We start from the raw sequence: 19,927 nt of genomic DNA on the forward strand, positions 1-19,927 counted from the left end.
GGTAGAAATACAAGTTAATACAGATCTCCAGCTGCTCGACTGGGGACAGGGCTCTGAATGTCATGACCAACGGCATGGGGCCCAGGAAACAGAATCACCAGGCACCAAGCATCACAAATCACATCTGGCAAAAGCAAGGTTAACTAACGGTCCTTAATTACAGAACTGATGTATCACACATGCCACAGAAACTCACAAGCTGAGGGAGGAGTCACTAATTTCCAAAGGACCTTTTAAAGGAGAGATTAGAAAGGTGAAAAAGTACTTTCTACATCCAATCACTTCAGTATTCCATTGTAAAGTATGAGACTAACAAGATCTCGCTAAGAAATATGATAAGAGTGGCATTGCTAATTTCTAAAAACTCTAATATTCACAGTCTATGAACACCTCCTTTCACACTTACCACCCCCCCACACTCCCTCCACCGTGCTGCCCTCCCCCCCCGCCTACACAGCTCTCCCTGGCACACTGGCCCTGGCAACCTCCTGCTCACTCGTCACGTTGTGCCGTAAATGAATGTTTATGCCCCACAAAATCTACATGCTGAAATCCTACCCTCCATGGTGATTATATTAAAGGGCAGAGCTTCAGGGAGGTGATCAGCTCATGAAGATGGAATCCACATGACTAGGATCAGTGTTCTTCTAAATGAAGCTTGAGAAAAACCCTTTGCCCCTCCCACCATGTGAGGACACAGTGAGAAGCCTCCAACTACGAAGCAGGAAATGGGCCCTCACCACCCACAGAATCTGCCCAGCATCTTGATCTTGAACCTGCAGTCTCCAGAACCATGAGAAATAATTTTCGGTTGTTTATAAGCCACCCAGTCTATGGTATTTTGTTACAGCAGCTCAGCATTTCCATATTCTCATCACCTCCTCCGGGAAGCCCTCCTAGCCACCTTCCTTGGCCCTCCAGTCCTAGGCCCCCCTCCTATGTGCTTTGCATTCTCCTCACACTGTATAACAATTGCCTGTTTGTGTGTTTTTCTTCCACACCTAAATATAAGTGTAGTGAAAACACAGGCAGCACCACACGTACTCAGCAGCTTCACTCCCAGCAGGGCCTGGCACCTCGGAGATACACAGGAAATACTTGGTGCATTAACAAATGAACACCCTGGACATCAAAGGCCCAGTTTGCTTCTCCATCTCACCCTTTCTTCTGCTGGGTGAAGCTGGACTTTACAATCTTGAACCCAACTTACCAAAGGCTGCACAGAGCAGAAAGTGGGAAATAAACAGAATTTTGCCCCCGCCCCGGCCTCTCTCACACCATCCCAAGCTTGGCTCCAGCATCGTCTCCCCTTGGTGTGTGGAGCAGCAGGGCACAGCCTGGATGTCAGACAGACAGGGTTCCACAAAGTGGCTTTGATCAGCCACTCAGTTTGCTTATCTATAAAATGAGGACACTGTTCCCACATGAGAATATTATGAGGACTGAATGTGACTTCATATGGGAAGTGCTCGGTAAATACTATTTCCATCCTCTCTTCCCCCAGGAAGCATGTTGCTCCTCCTCGTGCTGTTGGGGACACATTTCTATCCATAGCTCTTGCACTGGGTGAGATGAGATCACCCCTTCCTACTAGGAGGGAGGAGAGGCGGCAGGCACCACAATTATCTAACTGGGGTTGGTCTCTCAGATTGCAGGCCACCCTTGAATGCCAGTTCTGCAAACGGCAGCATCAAAGCCATATTAATTCCAGGAATCTGGCTCTTCCTTTAAGAGCAGGCTGTGCTATCTGCAGAGGAAAGTTCTGTGCACCTGCCCCCCTCCCAGGTAGCAGGGAGAGCACCACTTTCCGCTCCCGCCAGTAGAGATGAAGCTGGAGTCTCAGCCCCACTACTGCCCGCACCTCCAGGCAGAGCCCATGCCCTCCCCACTCCAGAGGGCAAAACATAGGCAGAGGAAGCTTCTTTAGGTTTAGCACAGCCTGGGGGTGGGGGGTGGGGGGTGGTGGCAGGGGTGCCTCCCTGTAGGGGAAGGGGAGAGCCAGGAGAGGGGTTCAGCTCAGGACTCTGGGAAGGAACTGGGTACTCAAGACACAAAGCCTGGATGGACAGGGACCAGGTCTGAGGTCTGTAAGGTGCTGTCCGGCGTTGTGAAGTAAGGTACAGCCATTTCCACTTCCTCCACCTGCACTGCTCTGCACAACCCCTCCACGGAGGCCGAGTGTGCATCTGACCCACAGGAGGCTGGTGGGGCACTGAAAGAGGTTTGGGAAAGGGAGGGGAAGGGAATCATGCATTCTAGGGCTCAGGGCAGAGCTGCATGGATTCATGGGTGTCCCCAGCAGTGGGCACAGCGGGGGAAGCGCCTAAGATGACTTCCCAGACAGACATAACCTCACGACCTCTAGTTCACCCACCACTCCCACCCGGCCCAGGATAGCAGGATGCCCTTCTCAGGCAGAAAAGGGCAGCCACTCTGGCTGGGTTAGACACTTGTCCCAATGCGTTGCCAATCCCCAGCGAGGAGGGGCCCTTATTTATTCTTCTCGGCATGCCTGAAGCCTGACACGGGGCTTACCACACAGCAAATTGCTGAAGTATCAATATTTATTGAATGAATATTTTATGAATAAATAAAAGAATATGCGAGTTAGAAGCATTCAGAAATGAGAATTTAAGCAAAAACTTAATAACAAAAAAGCCTGAAGCACAAGACTAAATTGTGATTATTTGCAGCTGGGATTGTTAATGTCATCAGCCTCGCGTTGCCAAGAATGAGTCAAGCTTACTATACAGGACAAGCTTAGCAATTTATAATTTCTTTAAAGTGTTTTATACTAGTGTCATAAGAAGACCAGATTTATGTTCTCTGGGACCTTGGACTACATCAAGGCATTTAGACAAGAAAGAGCAATCCGAGGGCCAACAGTTCCCTATGCAGCAGCATTGGACCCAGCACTGCCAAAGGTGTAGACCCCAGAGGATGCATCGGTGCTCCCTGAAGGCACCTGTCCTCATCCTTAGGAACCTGAGGTGCCGCAGCATCCAGCCACAGTCCTCACAGCTCATACACACAGAAGCGTATACCAGCCCCATGCGCATACCCACACCCAAGAGACAAGTCCTGTCCAAGGGATCTTGGGAAGGAGGGTTTCCTGGCACCTCTCAAAGGCAGGCCATAAATGCCCCTCAAGCCATTGAATCTCTAGCTTCCAGCAGCCTAAGCAGGACCTGCTACAAGGCTGCAGGGCCTGGCTTGACATTCATGCATGTTATTAACAATAATCACATTAAATATGAATACCCTGGAAGCCACCTCACAGTGAGTGCATTAGCATGGAAATGAATAAAGTGGCATATTTACACAATGAAATATTAATAGCAGTTCAAATGAAAGAACCAGATTTATATTTAGCTCCAAAGAATAATGCTGATTTTTAAAGTTTTAAAAGGACATATATGATATGGAACCACTTACGTCATTAAAAAAAAAACTCTCGGTCAGGCCCAGTGGCTCTTGCCTGTAATTCCAGCATTTTGGGAGGCCGAGGCAGGCAGATCACAAGGTCAGGAGTTCAAGACCAGCCTGACCAACATGGTGAAACCCCATCTCTACTAAAAATACAAAAATTAGCCGGGCGTGGTGGCGGGTGCCTGTAATCCCAGCTACTCAGGAGGATGAGGCAGGAGAATCACTTCAACACAGGAGGTGGAGGTTGCAGTGAGCCAAGACTGTGCCACTGCACTCCAGCCTGGGTGACAGAGCGAGATTCTGTATCAAAAAATCAAAACACAAACAAAAAAACTCTCAAAATAATGTTTGGTTGGGGATATATGTCTATACAATAAAGTAGTAAAACATGGATGTGGAATGATACCATCACCTCTAAGAAAGAAATTACCCTGAAGAGGAAGGAAAGAGAAAAGAAGATGGGATGAGGTGGGCAGAAGAGAAGAGTTTAGCTATTTTTACTTTTATTTTTCCTAACATTTTCTTCTAAAAAATTTCAAATATAAGGTGAAAAAAATTTACACTGAACACCCCGTATGCCCATTAAGAGACGCTACTGTTAACATTACACTGTATTTGCGTTAGCACCTAATGTGTTCATCTGCCCATCTATTAACCTGTCAGATATTTTATAGAACTCAAAGACTATTGTAGATATCACGCCCCGACCCCAAACCCTCCAGTGTACATATCATTAACAGAGCTCAACACTGGCTTAGCTTTTCCTTCTGATATAAAGCTGATACATCATGAAATGTACAAATTTCAAGAGATTATTTGCCGAGTTTTGACAAATAAATACACATGTGTAACCCAAAACCCTATTGATGTATACAACATGACCGTTACCTAGAAAATTACCTTATGCCCTTTCCCCATCAAACCCTGTTCCAATCTCTCCAGAAGGAACCAATGTTCTGAGTTTTTCCATCGTAAATTGGTTCTGCTTGTTCTATAGGTTGGTGTAAAAGTAATGGCTGTTTTCACCATTAAAAGTAATGGCAAAAGCCACAATTACTTTTGCAGCAACCTACAGCATTTCATATCAATGGAATCACATGGCATAAGCACTTTGGGTATGCCCCAAAAGTGCATACCAAAGAGGAGTAACTTTCCCTTTTTCTCCTCTCCAAAGACTTCCCGCCACTCAAGACGGGCAAAGTATATCGAAATGCCAAGTGCTCCCAGGTTCAGAGGATTACGGAGACCGGTTCTGAACACGAGTGTGAACTCTAAGGAGTGGGTGTAGGCATCAGGTCCTCCTTGGGCCTGGGGTCCTGGGGACATGTGCTCACAGCTCAGCCATGCCTTTTACCAACCAAGTGGCCTTGGGAAGGTAACCCGAATTTGGGTGAAGGCTCCTTTCACCCAGCATCCTGTTCCTGAGAGTTGCCTGTGCTGTTCTGTGTATGAGTAATTCATTCGTTTTTGTTGCAGAGTACCACACCGTTCCGTTTGTAATAAAACACCACCATTTGTTTGTCCATTCTCCTGTAATTGACACCTGGCCTCTATTTTCTGGCTAGGAACATTGTTGTACAGGTCTTCTTGTGTCCATATGTTTTATATTATCCTTAAATAAATAACTAGGGTTGAAATAGGTGGGCAAAGGGTAAGTGTATGTTTAATTTTATAGGATATCCCCAGACCTTTTTCCAAAGCAGCTGCACTATTTTATATCCCCACCCACAAGGCATGAGAGTTCCAGTTGCTTCACACTCTCACCAACATTTGGTGCTGTCTTTAACCATCCTGATGAGTGTGTCATGCTGTCTCATCATGGTTTGGACTCACATTCCACCACTGATTGATAATGTTAATGTTGCTATTTTAAAAAACATTTTATTTCCTTAAAACAAATGAAAGAGGCAGACAGAGAGAGAGAGAAAGATCTGGGGCAAATAAAACAAAATCTAGGATGTGGATATGCCAGTTTCTAAGTGATTTTCTGTATGTTTGAAGTCTTTAGCAATTAAAAATAAAATATTATTCCATCTATAATTCCATCTGTAAGTGTATGTCCCTAGAACCCAGGCTGGGCTTGGAGGCACAGCTTCTTAGTATGGAGGGAGGTTGAGTGGGGAGTGGGTTAGGGGCCACTGAGGGGCTCCGCCATGGAAGGACAGCATCACCCCGGAGTCACTGAGCTCCACCTGCCTGGCCTCGCTCCTGACCAGCTCTCACTTCTGCATCAGCTCCTCACTCACCTCTGCCGGGCCAGGGATCTCCTGAGGCTGACCCTGGCCAGCGTTTGGTAGTGCCGCCTCTCTTTGCCCTCCAGAGACTGGGCTTGGGTGACTGTGCTCCCCTCCCGAATGTCTGAGCCTTGCCTGTCTTTCTGTAGCATTAATTCCTCAAAGGAATTTCTATTGATGCTGACATGCAGTTCCCAAACTGATGCCAAGTATTTCCAGATATCACTTTCTTTTTTTTTTTTTTTTTTTGAGATGGAGTCTCGCTCTGTCACCCAGGTGGAGTGCAGTGGTACGATCCATCTCGGCTCACTGCAACCTCCGCCTCCCGGGTTCAAGCGATTCTCCTGCCTCAGCCTCCTGAGCAGCTACGATTACAGGCATGCACCACCATGCCTGGGTAGTTTTTGTATTTTTAGTAGAGATGGGGTTTTGCCATGTTGGCCAGGCTGGTCTTGAACTCCTGATCTCAGGTGGTCTGCCTGCCTTGGCCTCCCCAAAGTGTTAGGATTACAGGTGTGAGCCACCACACCCAGCCCAGATACCACTTTCTTAAGAATTTAGCAGCAAAGATGCCCAGATGCTGCTGGGTCCTCAAATGTGGGCTCTGAAAGCACATGTTGCTACTTCCTCAGACGCCATCCAGATTTACCTACTTTGCACTTAGCTCTAATTTAAAACTACTCCAGATTCTCCCAGGAAACTTGAATAGTCACTACGGTATCTCTGAAAGGGAGACAAACGGCCCATCCTCTGAGGACTCGGGGTGGATTATCTCCACACCCTCCCAAGAAGCGTGGTGAAGGCAGAGGGTGGCCTGCGGCGGCACAAATGTCTATGGGACACTTACCGCTGGCACTCGCCGGCATGCAGGATGAGCGCCTCGCTGCTTCTGGTGCTGACGGTCAGCTCATGCTCGGTGGAGTTGAAGACATCTAGGAGCAGGTGACACTGCCGGGTACTGCATTAAAGACAAAAGAAAGTTCAGAATCCTCTGACAGCCAAAGAGGAGTGACTTTCCCTTTTTCTCCTCTCCAAAGACTTCCCGCCACTCAAGACGGGCAAAGTATATCAAAATGCCAAGTGCTCCCGGGCTCAGAGGATTACGGAGACTGGTTCTGAACACGAGTGTGAACTCTAAGGAGTGGGTGTAGGCATCAGGTCCTCCTTGGGCCTGGGGTCCTGGGGACATGTGCTCACAGCTCAGCCATGCCTTTTACCAACCAAGTGGCCTTGGGAAGGTAACCCGAATTCTCCAAACCTCGATATACACTGATGACTGGAACACCTGACTCTGAAGTCTGATCATCTGCAGAGAAACACAGGCATACAGTGCCATTCAAGGATGCTGTGTCCAAGCCAGCATCTTCAGCTACCAGGTTCCACACTGGGCCCTGAAGCGTGGCGACGCGTGTCCTGCTTGTGTGTGTGTGCACATCCAGCACGAGCTTCTCCCATGCGGGCACCTCTCGAACTGGGGCAGACACTGGGGGTTTACTCATCACCCTCTGAAGCCTCTACTCCTTTGTTTCCTCTCCTCCAGAGGTGACAAGTAAAATGCTCAAGTTCCCATTGTTCCTTGCAAGGGCTGGTCCATGTGGTGAAGTTCTAGCCAGTAAGGCACAGTCCCCTAGAGACTTTCCTTCCCAAACACAAACGCGATGTCCTGGGAGGAGAAGGCTTTTACCCTTCCACTTTCCTCATTCCCCTTCCTTCCTCCCTAGAAGCAAGCAGGATACCCAGAAGCTCAGTAACCACCAGGGACACTAAGGACAAAAACCACAGACTGTGGATGGCAGAGCAGGGTCGGAGGTGCTTGAGAGTAGTCACTTCTTTGGGTGGCCGTGGCAGCCCTGCACTGCCGGCCTCTCTCTAGCTGTGTGAACTCCATGTACAAAGTGGAAAAATCCAGCCCCACACGCGCCGTCTGTGTCCGTCACCATCTGATAGGTTAACATCAGAGTTGAATGCTGGCCGAAAACTCGTACGATATCTCAGACACCAAGTATCACAGTCAGCATATAACAGGTCATCAATAAATGTCTGCTGAGCTCAGTGGATGGCTGCACCCACGACAGGACAGACACAGATGACAGCAACTGAGCAGAGGCCATTCTTCTTGGAAGAGCAGGGTAAACAGTTTTCATGGGGGGAGAAAACACAGAGAATAAGATCTGTGCTCTGAGTCATTATTATTAGCCTAGTGTGACTTCAAAACATGGCCTTCCAAAGGGCATTTGAATTCTCAAATGTATTTCTCCAAGTGGGAGGCAAGGCTTTGCTGGATGTTAAAGGAAAGTCCGGTGAAAGGAAAGGGACAATCGCCTGTGACTTCATGACAGCAGCCTCGGGGGTAGTCCGTGGAGCCCCCTGCACTGGAGACGGAGGCTCAGGAGAGGACAGGCATGCTGCTGTGATGCCCGAGGCTCTGGATGCAGAGCTCGAAACCCTTGGCTTTTCCCGATAGATGTGGACCTCTATTCATTCCAAAGCCACACATGTCCTCGGCAATTTCCAGAGAGGGGAACTGAGGTACAGTGACAGGCCCAGAAGTTCACGCACACACATATACACTCTCATACACATGCACACACAAGTAGGACTTTGTCAAAAGGCCACAGGGCATCTGTGAAATATCAATTTTTCTGAACATGGGCGTGTGACCTGCTCTCAGGCGGAAAGTGGGAGCATGTCACCTTTCTTTTTCTTTTTTTTTTTTTTGACAGAGTCTCACTCTTGTCGCCCAGGCTGGAGTGCAGTGGCGTAATCTCGGCTCACTGCAACCTCCACCTCCTGGGTTCAGGAGATTCTCCTGCCTCAGCCTCCTGAGTAGCTGGGATTACAGGTGCCCACCACCATGCCCAGGTAATTTTTGTATTTTTAGTAGAGACAGGGTTTCACCATGATGGCTGGTCTCAAACTCCTGACCTCAGGTGATCTGCCTGCCTAGGCCTCCCAAAGTGTTGGGATTACAGGCGTGAGCCACGGCGCCCAGCCACATGTCACCATTTACATCATGTAGCACAGCGTCAACAGGGTGCCGCACACCTTGAGATGACAGCTCCCATCAGTTGAGTCTGGGTTTTCTGGGTGGGGCTGCCTTCCTCAGAGGTTTGGCACTTGGAAAACATTCATTAGCTCTGACAGCTGCCTACAAGAGGCCTCTTCACTCAGCTCACAGAAAAATGAGCTTCCGAGAATGAAGATCTATTCCTCTGTTGTCATAACTTCATGAAATCTTTAATCACAGCAAAATCTTTCATCAGAAAAGGGAACTCGTAAAACATTTATCAGAGGAGGAAAATTGAAGTGATTTTTTAAAAGCCTGGAATAAAAGGTTCAAATATATTTTGTTTTCACTCACAGAATACAGTGCTTAGGAAACGGCACAGGAATGAGCAGCATCGACACACAATGCATTTCTGTCTTCTTGCTCTTCTTTTTTCTGACTCACTGTCTGAGTGTGGGGGCGTCTGGATCTAGTGTTTCTATTCCTTCTAATTGTTGACATGATGATGTACTGGTGGAGCTTGGCTTCCTATATGTTATTCATAAGTTTCCTTTCCCAGACTGCAGTAGTGGTTTGTGCCATCATAATGTCATTTCTTCTGTGTACCTTTCCATATGGCTTTGGATGCTTGGTTTTAAGGCTGATGCTCTGAGCATATAGTTTACCTTAATTCTTGTTTCCTTTTTGGGTTTGTTTGTTTGTTTCTGGACACATCTATCTGAGGTATGGGGAAATCCAAGAAAGCTTCCCGGAAGAGCTGAGACCAAGGCGAGTCTCTGAAGGGGACAGACACGTTTGCCTGGCTTAGAAGAGACAAGGGAACAAAGTCTGGGCAGCATGGAGAAGCCCAGCTATTTTGGGACTCTGTAGTCAGGTTGAGTGTGGGAGACCAGGCTGCCAGGTGAAAAAAATAAGCCCTTTTTCAGCAAAGAGAGCAGTTACGTATTAATAAAACCACTCTGATATAGTGAGTGGGCACTGTTTCTTCAACCCCTAATTGGAGATTTTATTAAGTATTTCATGCAACAAATACCTTCTGAGGAACTGAATGAGAAAGACAAGATCCCTACATTCATGGCTCTTATACTCTTGTGAGGGAAAAGGGCAGGACTGATGGGGTTGTTTCAAAAAATAAAATTTGCTGATAAAATTATTTTAAAAAGTTGAAAAAGACTGTTGAGTAAAAGATTAAGACATACAATCAATACCAGTCATACACATCAACTAAAAACAATTACAAGACAAACTTTTTGAGAAAATACATTTATAATAGCAACACAGTCCACAATGCAGGTAGAAATAAATCTAACAAAATATATGCACGATATTTATGTACAAAATTATAATTCATGGAACAATATTAAAGAAGAAAAATAAGTGTAGAGATGTACAGGTTGAGTAAGCTTGGACCAGATATGTTTCAAATTTTGTTTTTTTTTTTTAGATTTTGGAATACTTGCATTATACTCGCCAAGTGAGCATCCCAAATCCAAAAATCTGACATGCAAAACACTCCAATAAACATTTCCTTTGAGCATCATGTCAGTGCTCAAAAAGTTTTGAATTTTGGAGCATTTCAAGTTTTAGGATGCTCAACCCACATTATGTTCAAAGATGGAAAGACTTAATATTTTTAAAGAAATTATCTCTTTCCAAATTTCTATAAACTCAATGCAACTCAATAAGAAAAATCCCAACAGGGTTTTGTTAAAACAATGATGTGGGAGGTTTTTTGGAAGGAATCTGGCCTACTAGATGTCAGGAATTGTTATAAAGCTGTAATCATGAAGACAGAGGCACTTGGGGTAGTGACAAAGAAATACATTAGTGAAAGAAAAGATAGCTACAAAGCAGACCCATGAATATAAGGAAACTGGACAGATGATTGTATTGGTGGTGTTGATTAATTAGGACAAGAGGCACTGAATAGTGCTGGGAAAAATGACTATGCAGGTACACAGAAAATTAGATCCCTACCTCACATCATATATAAAAATAAATTCCAAACAATATGAATAGTTAAATATAGAAAAACAATATTTAAAAATCTTTAGAAAAAATATAGATGAAGACTTCATGACCTTGGAAAAAAGAAAGATTTCTCAAATGAGTTACAATACATATAAAATATAAGGGAAAAAAATAAAATGTTTGGCTGCATTAAAATTAAGAATTTTGGTACAATGAAAAACATCAAAAACCAAAGCAAAGACAAGCTTCATTTTTAATGTGTTGCAAATATCTTTTCACAGGCATTTGCAACACATTAAATTGACTAAGGATTTGTAGAGCGCTCCTATAAATTTATAGGAATTTATAGAGAACTCCTATAAATCAATAAGAAAAAAATGACCCAATAGAAAATCAAGCAAAGGACAAGAATCAACAATTTAAAGTAGGGGAAACCCAATGACCAATAAACAGGAACAGAAGCTCAATCCAACTGGTAGTTAGAGAAATGGAAATAAACCCCAAGAGTATTATTTCTCACCCAACCTATTGGAAATATTTTTAAAGTGTCCCAGTACCAAGAGTTGGTCAAGCTATAGATCAACAGGAAATATGGGAATTCTTGTCACTGCTGGTAGGGATACAAATTAGTACAACTCCTTCAGACAGAAAAAGAGTTTGACCTAACAATTCCATTTGTAGCTGCCTATCTTGGATCAACTCAGAGTTTGGTAAAAGGGCACATTCAAAAGTGTTCAATGCAACGTCGTTTATAAAAGTAAAGAACTGCTTTTAACTAAGTGCACATCAACTGGAGAGTAGATACAGACATACAATGGTAGAGTTATATGATGGAAACCTATGCAGAGGTGACAATGAATTTAAAAGAACTATATGCCCCACCACAGACAAATCTCATATTAAAACTGCTGGGTAAATAAGCTGCAGAAGATATACAATATATAAGTACATCAAATTTTAAAATATGTTTTAAAATACTCGATATTGTCTATAAACATCAAATTTAAGAGTAGTCATTCATGCTAAGAGAGCAAGAGACACAGTGTGGAAGAATATACAGAGCTTTAACAGCATATTTTTATTTCTTTAAATTAAAAACATAAAAGCAAATATAATATATTGAAATATTAAAAATGGACAAGTCTATATGGTAGATAAATGGATACTTCCTAGACCTTTATTTATGTTTCTTATACTTGAAATGTCTTATAAAAAGTTACTTTTAAAGTCACTTAGAATACTGTGTTAGCCTGGGATCCCCCCAGAAAGCAGAGCCTGAGTAAAGAGTTTGCAAATATCTTTTCGCAGGCATTTGCAACACATTAAATTGACTAAGGATTTGAATTCTGAATTTATAGAGAACTCCTATAAGTCAATAAGTGCTTAGTGCTTAGGGAAGGGATGCCAGGAAGCATGTAGAGTAGGCAGAGTGGGGCAGCAGAGGAGAGGGCGATGCCAGAGGGCAAGTTGCTGGCAACTAGTGCTTAGGGAAGGGATGCCAGGAAGCATGTAGAGCAGGCAGAGTGGGGCAGCAGAGGAGAGGGCGATGCCAGAGGGCAAGTTGCTGTGTGCCGCTGAGCTGGTGACCCTGTGGGCAGCTGGGGCTCAATCATCGTCCTTCTGTGGAGCTGAGGGGACTGAGCTTCACACTGTGTGCCTGAGGCACAGAAGAGGAAATACTTGCTTTCCCAACTCTTTCCCTCACTAGTCAAGCTTTCCCCCAGAGGGGTCAGTTCTCTCACACTTCATCCATTCACTGTGCAGAGAGAATACCCATAGCCACCTAAACCTACAGCCTCAGAGAAGGCAGTTAGAATATTCTAGAAAGCAAGAGATGCTCAGGATGGCTATGGTAAGGTGCTGTCAGGTGACACCTGCATCAATTTGGTTGCCACGGAAATAGCTAGTCTAAAAGTGGGCTACTATATGAGGCAAGGCATAAGACATGTATGACATAAATATTTTTTAAAAATTAAGTGAATCTCTTGACATTAACACGGATGTTTTAAAATCACTTCAGATCTGATGGCAAACAAAGGCCTCCCTGAAGAAATGATGTTTCAGTTAGGAATCCAACGACAAGAAAGCAATCATGTGATGGTCTTGGAGGACAGCTTTCCAGAGAGAATGAGCAGTTAAAGCAAAAATCGTAAGGCACAGTGTGATCAAGGAACAGAACAAGCAGAGAGTGGTGCAGGAGTAAAAACAGAGGAAAGGTCATGGGGAAATATTCATATTTCATTCCAAGCATAATGGGAAGCTATTTTGGGAGTTTTAAGCAGATGAGTGACATGAATTGGTTTGTGTTAAAAAAAAAAAAAAATGGTGAGTTCCAATTCTAGAAAAGATGGAGTAAGCACAATCTACCCTGTCTCTCCCACTGAATGCAACTATAAATCATAGAATGCACTGAGCTGAAGATGAAGACTCAAAAAATAAATGTTAGAAGGTGGATCACAGTAGGAGCCAGAAATTGAAGTTATTCTGAACTGGCAGTGAGCTGCGTCTCTCTCCAGTACCACCTGGCCTCAACTGAAAGGCAGCGTGGAGTCCAGAGGCGTGCCCTGGGCATAGCCAGACATAGCTGCAAGGACAGCCTCTCTTCCTGGTTCAACAAGTGGGAAAAGGTACTATGAAGGGCCACAGAAAGTAGGAGAATCCCTGAGTCTTTTCCCTTTTTTCTTCCCTTTTCTCCCAGCCCAGCCTCAAAGCAAACCACAGGAGATTATGACATCAGAGCAGTCTTGGTGGGACAGGCTCACACACCTCCCTGATACAAACCACCTCACTGACCCAAAGAGCTGAGGTCCCAAAACCATGGGGCCAGTTCGCATCACTCTGATTTCCTTCTCTGTGCCTCTGGACAGTCAGCCCTCCATGTAGACACACAGAGGGGGAAGCTCACATCCTGTCTCTGTAGCAGGCACATAGGGATAGGAGCCCCCAGTAACTTGGGAAGATTTCAGAAAGGAGATCAATTCAGAGAGCAGACAAAGTCAAGCATGAACTCCTAAGCTCACCAGGGAGCTGAGCTTGAGAGAATCAGACCCTCAAGAGCAAACCACGGGCTTTGATAACTGATTGCCAGGCAAGAATGCCGACGGGCAGCCACATGCAGCTGATCCAAGAAGCACCACAAATGCTTTGAAACTGGAACTGCAGCATAGCCTGCAAAAGGTACTCTGCTTAAAAAAAAAAAAAAAAAAAAAAGTACCAACATTTTCCTCAGTATTCAAACAAGACCCCAGTGCCTCCCAATATTATAGTCAAGATGTCCAGAATACGATCTAAAATAACTCAACAGAGAACCAGGAAAATATCAAGTCATGAGGAAAAAGTAAGTAACAGACAATAACTTCAAGATGACTGTCTTATTAGAAAGAGACTTTAAATGCATTCCAACTAAGTGACCATACTTTCAACAAGTGAAAAGATGGAAAATCTCAGCGAAAAAGAAGATATAAAAAAGAACCAGAAAAACTTAAGCAAAAAAAAAAAAAAAAAAAAAAAGAAAAGAAAAAAAGAAAAATTCACCAGATGGTGAATTATCTTAGTAACTGAGAGGACAAGTAGACATAAAATCAGAAAGAATATAAGATAAACAAAATTACCATCGACCACCCAGATCTCACTAATACTCAGAGAACATTCCACCCAAAAGCAGCAGAATACTCATACTACCCAGTTGTACATGCAATATTTACCACCAATCACATTCCAAGACCAAGGGGTGGCGGGGGGGTGGTGGGGGAACTCTAACAACTGTAAAATAAAAATCATACAATGTGTTTTTGGGATCAGTAAGGAATTAAACAAGTAAATGTGAAGATAGATTAACAAATCATCCAATGGAAACAACAGGGGAAAAAAAACAGAAAAAAAAAAAACACTCTTATGGGACAAAAAAACCACTAAAAATCATGTCACAGGAGGCTAAGAAACAAAGAAGAAAATAACATGCCATTTTTAAATAAATAATGGCCACATCCCCCCAAAAAAATTGGCAAACGACATAAACAGATTCAAAACCCAAAAAGTTTTTTGTTTTTGCTGTTGTTATTTTTTTGTCTGTTTTTGAGACAGAGTCTCGCTCTGTCACCGAGGTTGCAGTGCAATGGCGCGATCTCAGCTCACTGCAACCTCTGCCTCCCGGGTTCAAGAGATTCTTCTGCCTCAGGCTCCCAAGTAACCGGCATTACAGGCACGCACCACCACACCTGGCTAAATGTTTTTTATGGTATTTTTAGTAGAGACGGGTTTTTGCCATGTTGGCCAGGCTGGTCTCGAATGCCTGACCTCAGGTGATCCACCCGCCTCTGCCTCCCAAAGTGCTGGGATTACAGGCGTGAGCCACCATGCCTGACCCAAAAACTATTTTTTTAAATCCCTGCCGGGAAACATAATCAAACTGCAGAGAGATAAAGAACAGAAGCCACCTGGAAAGCTGCCAGAGCAAACAATGCATCCTGCACAGGGAAACAATGCATTCTACACAGAGGAGACAATGCATCCTACACAGAAGAGACAGTGCATCCTACACTAGGGAGACAGTGCATCCTTCACAGGGGAGAGAATGCATCCCTCACAGGGGAGACAATGCATCCTACACAGAAGAGACAATGCATCCTACCCAGGGGAGAAAATACATCCTACACAGGGGAGATAATGCATCCTACACAGGGAGACAATGCATCCCACACAGAGGAGACAATATATCCCACATAGGGGAGACAATGCATCCCACACAGGAGAGACAATGCATCCTACACAGGGGAGACAACGCATCCCACACAGGGGAAACAATGCATCCTACACAGGGAGACAATGCATCCCACACAGGGAGACAATGCATCCTACACAGGGGAAACAATGCATCCTACACAGGGAGACAATGCATCCTACACAGGGGAGACAATGCATCCTACACAGGGGAGACAATGCATCCTACACAGGGGAGACAATGCGTCCTACACAGGGGAGATAATGCATCCTACACAGGGAGACAATGCATCCCACACAGAGGAGACAATATATCCCACATAGGGGAGACAATGCATCCCACACAGGAGAGACAATGCATCCTACACAGGGGAGACAACGCATCCCACACAGGGGAAACAATGCATCCTACACAGGGAGACAATGCATCCCACACAGGGAGACAATGCATCCTACACAGGGGAAACAATGCATCCTACACAGGGAGACAATGCATCCTACACAGGGGAGACAATGCATCCTACACAGGGGAGACAATGCATCCTACACAGGGGAGACAATGCGTCCTACACAGGGGAAACAATGCATCCTACACGGGAGACAATGCATCCTAGACAGGGAGACAATACATCCTACACAGGGAGACAATGCATCCTACACAGGGGAAACAATGTATCCTACACAGGGGAAACGATGCATCCTACACAGGAGACAATGCATCCTAGACGGGGAGACAATGCATCCTACATGGGGAGACAATGCATCCTACACAGGGGAAACAATGCATCCTACACAGGGGAAACAATGCATCCTACACAGGGGAAACAATGCATCCTACACGGGAGACAATGCATCCTAGACGGGGAGACAATGCATCCTACACGGGGAGACAATGCATCCTACACAGGGGAAACAATGAATCCTATACAGCGGAAACAATGCATCCTACACACGCGAAACAATGCATCCTACACGGGAGACAATGCATCCTACATGGGGAGACAATGCATCCTACACAGAGGAGACAATGCATCCTACACAGGGGAGACAATGCATCCTGCACAGGGGAAACAATGCATCCTACACAGGGAGACAATGCATCCTACACAGGGGACACAATGCATCCCACACAGAAGAGACAATGCATCCTACCTAGGGGAACAATGCATCCCACTCAGAGGAGACAATGCATCCCAAAAAGGGGAGACAGTGCATCCTACACAGGGAGACAATGCATTCCACATAGGGGAAACAATGCATCCTACACAGGGGAGACAATGCATCCCACACAGGGGAGACAATGCATCCCACACAGGGGAGAAAACGCATCCTAGACAGAGGAGACAATGCATCCCACACAGGGGAGACAACGCATCCTAGACAGAGGAGACAATGCATCCTACACAGGAGAGACAATGCATCCCACACAGAGGAGACAATGCATCCCACACAGAGGAGACAGTGCATCCTACACAGGGAGACAATGCATCCCACACAGGGGAAACAATGCATCCTACACAGGGGAGACAACGCATCCTAGACAGAGGAGACAATGCATCCCACACAGGGGAGACAACGCATCCTAGACAGAGGAGACAATGCATCCTACACAGGAGAGACAATGCATCCCACACAGAGGAGACAATGCATCCCACAAAGGGGAGACAGTGCATCCTACACAGGGAGACAATGCATCCCACACAGGGGAAACAATGCATCCTACACAGGGGAGACAACGCATCCTAGACAGAGGAGACAATGCATCCTACACAGGGGAGACAATGCATTCCACACAGAGGAGACAATGCATCCCACAAAGGGGAGACAGTGCATCCTACACAGGGGAGACAATGCATCCCACACAGGGGAGACAATGCATCCTAGACAGGGGAGACAATGCATCCTACACAGGGGAGACAATGCATCCTACCCAAGGGAGACAATGCATCCTACCCAGGGGAGACAATGCATCCTACACAGGGAGACAATGCATCCTACACAGAGGAGACAATGCATCCTACACAGGGGAAACAAAAAACCACAGAGGGCAGAGAAAGTGAATCATTTTTAAAATGCTGAAAGAAAAGAATGTCAACTCAGAAGTCCATATCCATTAAAGTATCTTTCAGGAATAAAAGTAAAGACATTCTCAGATAAAGGAAAATTAAGCATGTCAGTCATCACTAGAACTCTTCTAAAAGAACTGGTAAAGAAAGTCCTTTAAACAAAAGGTGAATAATAATACAGGCAAACTTGAATATGAAGAAAAAAGAGTAACAAAAATGGTAAGTATCTGGTTAAATGTAATTTCCTATTAAGTTACTTAAAAGATACACAATGGACTGGGAACAGTGGCTCATGCCTGTAATCCCAGCACTTTGGGAGGCTGAGGTGGGTGGATCACAAGGTCAGGAGATCGAGACCATCCTGGCTAACATGGTGAAACCCCGTCTCTACTAAAAATACAAAAACAAAATTAGCTGGGCGTGGTGGTGGGTGCCTGTAGTCCCAGCTACTTGGGAGGCTGAGGCAGGAGAATGGCGTGAAAATGGCATGAAACTGGAGGCAGAGCTTGCAGTGAGCCTAGATCACGCCATTGCACTCCAGTCTGGGTGACACAGCGAGACTCCGTCTCAAAAAAAAAAAACAACAACAATAACAAAAATGAATGATATATGATGAATACAAGCTAAAATTATAACATTGGATTTACAATGTATACAGATTTAATACATTAAACAACTAAGACATGAGGAGGGGAAAGATAATAGAGCCTATATTTGAGATTCCACCAAGTGATAAAATATTATTTCTAAGTCAACTGTGAAAATCTAAGAGCACTTATTATACTCCCTAGAGAAAACACTAAAACAGCTCTACAAAGAGATAAAGTTAAAAGCTCAATGCTTTAAAAATCAAATAGTTTAAAAGAACATAAAAAAGGAGAAATGGAACAATAAACAACAGAGTGAATAAACGAAAAACAAACCAAAAATAAAATGGTAGACCACAATTCAAACATACCAAGAATTACATTAAATATAAATGACCTAAATAGTTTCATTAATAGACAGAGATTGTCAGAATACATTTAAACAAAAAAAAAACACTCAACTATATGCTATCTATAATAAATCCACTCTAAATATAATGGTATAGATATGTTAAAAGTAAAAGAATTATACCAAGAAAATATGATTCAAAAGAATACTGGGCTGTTATATTAACATCAGACACCTAAAGAGGGGCATTATGTAATAATAAAAGAATTAATTCACCAAGAATACACAATAATTATTAATGTGTATGAACCTAACTATAGAGTTTCAAAATACACGAAATGAAAAAGAAAACTGAAAGGATAAATGAACAAAATCACAATTAGAGACTTCAACACTCTTCTCTCAGTAATTGATAGAACACACACATGAAATCAATAAAGACAAAAAAGTAATAAACACCACCAACCACTTCATACTGCTTGATAATTAGTGAACACTCCACCCACCAAAAGCAGAATATACATACTTCCCAAGTGCACAGCAACATTCAACAAGGTAGACCATATTCTAGGCCACAGAAGAAATCCTGAACTAATTTAAAGTATAAAGCAACAAAGTATCTTCTCTGACCAAAACAGAATTAACCTAGAAATCAATGGCAGAAGGAAAGCTAGAATATCTCCAACTATCTGGAAATTTAATCAATGCACTTCAAAATAACCCACTGTTCAAAGAGGAAGCCCCAAGAGAAATAAACTATTTTGGAGTGAACAAAAATAAAATATGATATATCAAAATTCTGTGACTGGAGCTAAAGCAGCACTTAGAGAAAAATCTATATCATTAAGTGATTATATAAGAAAGAACGGCTTCAAATCAATCAGCCTATCTTCTATCTTAAGAAACTGGAAAAACATGGTACTGGTACCAAAACAGAGATATAGACCAATGGAACAGACCAGAGGCCTCAGAAATAACACCACGCATCTACAACCATCTGATCTTTGACAAAACTGACAAAAACAAGCAATGGGAAAAGGATTCCCTATTTAATAAATGGTGCTGGGAAAACTGGCTAGCCATATGTAGAAAGCTGAAACTGGATCCCTTCCTTACACCTTATACAAAAATTAACTCAAGATGGATTAAAGACTTAAATGTAAGACCTAAAACCATAAAAACCCTAGAAGAAAACCTAGGCAATACCATTCAGGACATAGGCATGCGCAAAGACTTCATGACTAAAACACCAAAAGCAATGGTAACAAAAGCCAAAATAGACAAATGGGGTCTAATTAAACTAAAGAGCTTCTGCACAGCAAAAGAAACTACCATCAGAACAGGCAACCTACAGAATGGGAGAAAATTTTTGCAATCTACCTATCTGAAAAAGGGCTAATATCCAGAATCTACAAAGAACTTAAACAAATTTACAAGAAAAAAACAAACAACCCCATCAAAAAGTGGACAAAGGATATGAACAGACACTTCTCAAAAGAAGACATTTATGCAGCCAACAGACATATGAAAAATGCTTGTCATCACTGGTCATCAGAGAAATGCAA

The 19,927-nt window shown here is 43.9% G+C and overlaps 1 protein-coding gene across 4 annotated transcripts in view; it reads right to left on the minus strand.

Moving 5' to 3' along the window:
* Window positions 1–19,927, minus strand: part of TRAPPC9 (trafficking protein particle complex subunit 9) — a 744,079-nt gene that overhangs the window by 252,432 nt on the left and 471,720 nt on the right. For all 4 annotated transcript variants that reach the window (XM_024250828.3, XM_009244129.4, XM_024250829.3 and 1 more), the window contains one exon: window positions 6,511–6,621. In XM_024250828.3, the coding sequence (XP_024106596.1) occupies window positions 6,511–6,621 (111 nt within the window). The remainder of the gene's footprint in view (window positions 1–6,510; window positions 6,622–19,927) is intronic.

The sequence above is a fragment of the Pongo abelii genome, chromosome 7 (assembly GCF_028885655.2).
Source record: "Pongo abelii isolate AG06213 chromosome 7, NHGRI_mPonAbe1-v2.0_pri, whole genome shotgun sequence".
In the NCBI taxonomy this organism is placed as follows: domain Eukaryota; kingdom Metazoa; phylum Chordata; class Mammalia; order Primates; family Hominidae; genus Pongo; species Pongo abelii.